This window comes from Gekko japonicus, unplaced genomic scaffold, assembly GCF_001447785.1.
Source record: "Gekko japonicus isolate JY-2015 unplaced genomic scaffold, Gekko_japonicus_V1.1 scaffold2542, whole genome shotgun sequence".
NCBI classification, from domain to species: domain Eukaryota; kingdom Metazoa; phylum Chordata; class Lepidosauria; order Squamata; family Gekkonidae; genus Gekko; species Gekko japonicus.
The window spans coordinates 183,932-189,931 of NW_015164733.1; the positions used below are offsets into that span (position 1 = coordinate 183,932).

At 57.7% G+C, this 6,000-nt stretch overlaps 1 protein-coding gene across 2 annotated transcripts in view; it reads left to right on the forward strand.

The window, feature by feature from the left end:
- Positions 1-2,467, forward strand: part of NDST2 (N-deacetylase/N-sulfotransferase (heparan glucosaminyl) 2) — a 171,477-nt gene extending 169,010 nt beyond the window's left edge. For both annotated transcript variants that reach the window (XM_015409617.1, XM_015409618.1), the window contains 3 exons: positions 280-389; positions 1,657-1,759; positions 1,891-2,467. In XM_015409617.1, the coding sequence (XP_015265103.1) occupies positions 280-389; positions 1,657-1,759; positions 1,891-2,016 (339 nt within the window). In that variant the 3' untranslated portion in view covers positions 2,017-2,467. The remainder of the gene's footprint in view (positions 1-279; positions 390-1,656; positions 1,760-1,890) is intronic.
- Positions 2,468-6,000: the final 3,533 nt, after the last annotated feature.

The following is a 6,000-nucleotide window of genomic DNA, read 5'->3' on the forward strand; positions in this document are numbered from 1 at the left end:
AGGAAATGAGTTCCCGGCCACAAAAGCCACCTGGTCCCTGTAGCCCACTCTGCGATTCACCGAGCATTTGGGTGCTGCTTGATGAACTCTGGACGTACGGGTCTCCTGCGTTTTCTTTACCCCACTCACTGAGAGGGCTCAAACCAACGCACGGTACACAAAGACACAGGACGGGCGCTCTTGTTTCTCGCCTGGGAGTCTCTGCTGCCTGGCTCCTGGGCTCAGGAGAGCTCTCCTCCACCCCCCCGAACCCTCCTCTCGCTTTGCCTCCCCCTCCAGATGCTGATTGTGGACGGGCAGGAGCTCCGGCACAGCCCCGCCTCGGTCATGGAGAACGTCCAAAGGTTTCTGGGGGTCACACCACTCTTCAACTACACCCAAGCACTCAAGTAAGGATTCTGCACATATATGCATGGACCATCCCGGGCGGGGGGAGTGAGGTCTGCTTCTGGTCGGTCAGGTCTGAAGAGGCTGCGGGAATCTAACCGAGCAGCAAAAACCCCGGGAGAGGCAGAGGCTCGGAGCACGAGAGCTGGCCTGTGAGCCCTCGGAAGCAGCCGAGCTCTGGCCCGGGGGGCCGGCCTGCCCCCGGCCCCTGAGGGGGAACCACCGTGGGTGGAGCGCCGGCTTCAGGCCTCACTCCAGCCGAGAACCAGGTTCTCCAAGCTGGCCAACATTTATTCTATTGTTGGCCCCATTGATACCCCTCCTTTCTTCCCCCTGGGATCCAAAGGGGCTCACAACACTGGCCCCCTCCATGCCATCCTCACAGCAGACCGGTGGGGCGGCTGAGACTGGGAGGGAGGGGCCGGCCCTGGGAGATGCCCTGGCCTGGCGGAGCCTGACCCGGGAGGGCCTCTCCCATCCTCCGCCAGCCCTCTGGCCGCGGCCCACCGTGTGGACCCAAACAGAGCCTCGTCCTCTCGACACCACACCTGCTGCTCCCATTGGCTGCTAGACGTTGGCTCGGTCCCCTTGCCACCTTCTCTCCGCCTCACCTCCCAGACAGGTGTCACTCCCGGCATCAGAGTCATTTTGCTCCCTGGCTGTCCCTGCCAAGGCTCTGCCCCTGAGCCGTGCCCTGGTGGTTATGGGTCCTCGTGCCCCCGAACGGGCAGAGAAGAAAGCTGGCCTTAGAGGCTGCCCCTCCCGAGGAGCCTCGCTTTAAACTGTCCCCAAAGGCCGTTGCCTGGTGGCGAGCAGGGGAGGAACTGATTCCGGGGGCGAGAAGCCAGGATGTGCAGGGGCCAGAGAAGTACACCTGCCCTGGGCCTCTCCGCTCCACTGGGGACCCTCCGCGTGACTCTGGAAATAAAAGCCCCCAGGCGCCGGAGAATGATGGGCGACAAAATAAACGTTTGGTTAAAAAAGGGACCTACAGGTCGCTTCCTTTTATGTTCCCAAGGAAGCTGCCATGTGTTAATTTCCCCCCCTGGGTATCGTTTTGATTTCTCTCAGAAGGCTGCAGGACGATTGCCCAAATCCTCATTTGCTTCCTTGAACCACAAGGAAGGGGGTGGGGTGATAAAAAGGTTGTAATGAAAGTAAAGAATTCCGATGGGGCATGAAATTGCACTGCAGTGATCCAACAAATGTTAGTTCCATGCAAATGCCCACCTGTGTCATTGTGCGTAACACGAGCGCACTCCTGTGCAGGTTTGATGAGGCCAAGGGGTTTTGGTGCCAGGTGCTGAACGGCGGGAAGACCAAGTGCCTGGGGAGAAGCAAAGGGAGGAAGTACCCAGAGATGGACTCCTCGGTGAGTACCGGGCGGGGCCTTCCCTGCTCACAGCACAGAGGAGAAGACGGGGGGGGGGGGGCGGGTGGGGGCCTTCGTCAAACGCTGTGGCCATTCGCTAACGGTGTCCTTTCCTCTCGGCCCGGCTGCAGTCCCGCATGTTCCTGGCGGACTTCTATCGCGAGCACAACATCGAACTCTCCAAGCTGCTGAACAAGCTCGGGCAGCCCCTGCCCACCTGGCTGCGAGAGGACCTGCAGAACTCGAGCTGGAGCTGAAGGGGGGGGGGGAGGATGCCGGACCGGAGCCGCCAGACGCAGGGGTGGGAAACGGCACCCACGGAGGAGCGTGCCCGTGGACTTTGATGGCGGGGTGGGGGTGCCGAGTGCTGACCAGGCACCTTCAAGTGTTAACGGTTTGCGGGCTTCTGAGACACAAAAGGGACTGTGCAGTTGTCCTCTTCCCCCCCCCACCTCGGTTCCAGGGAGCGCCCCCCAGGAACGCATGCAGGCTATCATCTTTGGAGCAGAAAAGCCTGGGGCGGGGGGGAGGGGGCTCCACAGAGAGGCAAAGGCACTGAGACATTCCCTGTTCATGACCAATTGTGCAGGATGCCCACAAGCAGAAGTCTGGCTGTTGTGAGCGCAAAGGTCAGGTCGTGGATGGCAGCCGTGGCTGTTTCAGCAGCTGGGCCTCCCAAGGTGAAGGGAGGAGAAAGCTAGAGAGGATGGGGCAGGAGAAACCCCCCCCCCCCAGCCATGTCTGGACAGCTGTATATCCCTGGGCAGCGGGTTCCTGCCGTTTCTCATCCATTGGCACCATGGCATGAAGACGACTCTGGGCGAGAGGGCACATGGTTCTCACTGCCGGGCCTCCAGCCCCACCCTCCGCGACCCCCGTCCCATCGTCACACCTCTGCAGCCGCCACCACCCTCATGGCGTGGCGGCCAGCCCAAGGCCTGCCTTGCCTTTCCAGGCGCGCCTTACGTGGAGCAGAGTCAAGCGCCAGGCTCACGGCGGGGGGGGAGGGGCAGAGTGTGTGGGGAAACAGCTGGCTTTGGTGGGGAAGATAAAGGGGGGGGGGGACATGCGCAACTCCTCTGCGTCTCCATTCTCATAGGGAGGAAAATGGTTTCAGCCAAGCTTATACATTGAGCCTTAGTTCTTGTGTATTTTTTTAAATGGTGGGTTTACCATTGTCTGTAAATATATAGTATGGACTATATACTACTTCATTCAATGTGTCCCCAAGCAGGGCAACTATTGTGCAGCCACAGGTGGAAGAAGCACAAGACCAACAGAAAAGGCCCCGTGGCCGAGGAGAGGCGCGGCCTGGCCTGCCCTGCTGCCTGCACTGGATCCATGTATAGTGTCATTCACATTGAATGAGGAGGAGGAGGAGGAGGAGGATGAAGCATAAATTCTTGGCTCTTGCAGCTGAGCACATGTCTAAATAAAGGTTAGACGTAGCATTTGGAGACAAAGGCTGTATGGCTTCCTTTCTCTTTGGCCGTGGCCGTGGCAGCTCTCTGGGGAACTGGGTGCAGGGGCCCCTCGAGGGAACAGGGCTCCCAGGTGCGATGCCCGACACCGGTCCTGGCACCCACCACAGTGTTCCTAGCAGGCGGGTGTGGCTTTCATCCCGCAAGGTTTCCGATGGGCTTGAGTGGCTCTGGCAGCCGCTGTCCCCACCGCAAACAGGAGCTTCGCTGCTTGACAGAAGGTGAGTGGTGGTGGAGGCCCTTTGGGTGGCTGGCTGCCCCTCATGAGTCAGCCATGTTGCAGCCACACACACACATACACACTGGCCAAGCTCCAAAGGTGCCTGCAGGCTCACAAAGGCGGGGGGACCCCCTGCTGTAAGAAGGCTGGGCTGCAAGCTGGCAGGGGGTGGCAGGTGGCTCCAGAAGAAGAGCTGCTCCTCGACTCTGGACTTCGGCACCTACAAGGTCCCAGGAGCGTCATCTTCTGGCTGGCTGCACCCCCCCAACGACCCACACACGGCAGCTCCACCGTGTCTCCCCTAAAACTAGTTGCTGCCTGTGATCGGTGCCCTTTCCTAGCACCCTAAACCACCAGCACCTGGCAAGCAGATGGCGCTCCTTTTCACCAGTCCCAAATGCATAATGTCCCAACAAGGCACAGCTGACCCCCGGCGACCGCCCCCCCGGCAAGGGGCTTTCGAGGCAAGTGAGAAACCGAGGGGGTTGGGCACTGCATGCCTCGACACTGCTGCCTTTGGCTGTCTCCCGGCCAGGTACTGACTCTACTCCGCTTCTGCGATCAGATGAGATCAAGCTAGACACACACACACCATGCTGCCTTCTCCCCCCCCCCCCCCACCAGTCCTGGCTGACATACTTACCGATTGCCCCAGCTGTCTTAACCTCAACATACCACAGCTGTTGCCTGCTCAGTATTGAAGGGGTTGGAGCCACTCTTCCAGGTGGCCACAGGGAGAGGAGAGGCTCGCACTACTCCGCTGTAAAGACATCTGAAACGGAGCCATTTCTGAACCACACAGGGGACAACGGCTGAGTGGGTGGTGGTGGTGTTTAAGCAGAGAATTACAGAATCCACCTAGAACAGCCCTTCCTTCCTTCCTTCCTTCCTTCCTTCCTGCACTGAGATTCAATTCTAGATCATGCCAGGGAACACAATACAGCAGGGAGTAGCTCAAATGTGTGCCAAGGGAATCCTGCACTCGAGGGGGAGGGGGTGTGTGCCAAGACCCCTGGCATCCCCATCAAGGGAGGCGAGAGCATCTTGCCTGGGGCACCTCTTCGCACGACAAGACTGTTCCCAAAACCAAAGGTGCAACACAGCGACTTTGCGCTCTAATGTGTACGTTGGGGGGGGGGGATTGTTGCTGGGATAGCTATTAGAAGCATTCGATCTTCTTCGTGGTCTCTGTGCATCACACCCTTGGGATAGTCTGCGCCTGCGCTGATCTTCTCGGTACCGGTAGCTAGCCAAAGGGATTTTCGCGCCCTCTCCTAGGTCACGTGCCAGGCTCCACTGCGCATGACCAAGGAGGGGCACGCAGATCCCGCCAGTTCTTCTCTGACCGCCGCACTGGTAGGACGCCTTTTTGCTTCGGTCTGATTAGTACTAGTTTCACTTTCCAATTCCGTGTTAGTTAGCCTTTTTCTTTATTTTTCCGTATTGTTAGTATTTTTCTTTCGGGTTTAAAGTTGTTCTGTCTCCCCTCCGCTGGCCTATGGCCCCGCGGTGGGGTTTCTTCAAGCGGTGTAAGTCCTGTGGACTGAAAATCTCCCCCACAGACGGACACGCTTTGTGCTTGGTGTGCCTAGGGGAATCTCACCGTGTTTCCTCGTGCAAACATTGCCAAAAATTTTCCAATCAGACTCGGAAGAATAGAGCTGCGAGACTCCATTTGGCGCTCATGGAGAAAGCTCTTTCCCCACAGTCTTCATCGCCACTTGATGCATCGGGACATGCCTCAGTGTCTACTTTGACTCCGGACGCTCTTATCCCAGCTTCGGGAAATTCGACGTCGACAGTTGCTATCGATGCTTCGGCACCGAAACAGTCAGTATCGACCAGTGACAGCCCCATACCTTCTAAGATCCGGAAGCAGGGGTTAACTGATGCCGTACCTTCCAAGATCCGGAAGAAGGGCAAAGACACCAAGATTAAGCCTCCCAAACTTAAAAAGGACACAAAATCCAGAATCCATAAGGTGTCGGCTAGTCAAGGGCGTGCCCCAGATTCACTGCCTCTGGACGGCAACCAGCTTCTCGATTCTGATCCCGATATGGACCTTACGCAGCAGGCTCCATTGTCTGAATCCAAGCAGTCTAGCCACCAGTCTATCGAAGCCTCGCCTACTTACACTCTCAATGATCGACACCGATCACCTCCCTCGCCTCCCCTAACTTGGGATCAGCAACAATGGCAATATCTTTATGGCAATCGGTACCCATATCCATGGGTCCTTCCACCTCCACCACTGCCCCCGACGGAGTGGGATCGTCAGTTGGTGTCGTCCAGGTTATCGCAATTTAGAGATCTCCCTTCCAGACCGTCGATACCGCCACAAAGACCGTGTCCAGCTTTGCCTCCACTGTCGAACTCATCGATACCAATAGAGGTACCTCCAATTATGCCCGTTCCTTCCCCGGAACTGCCTGAGGATTCATCCAGTTCTGATGATACATCAAATCAAGGGGATGATACAGACATGCCTTCTCCACCTTCTGATGTGGAAGCAGACCTCCCCATTTCACCGTCGGAAGACA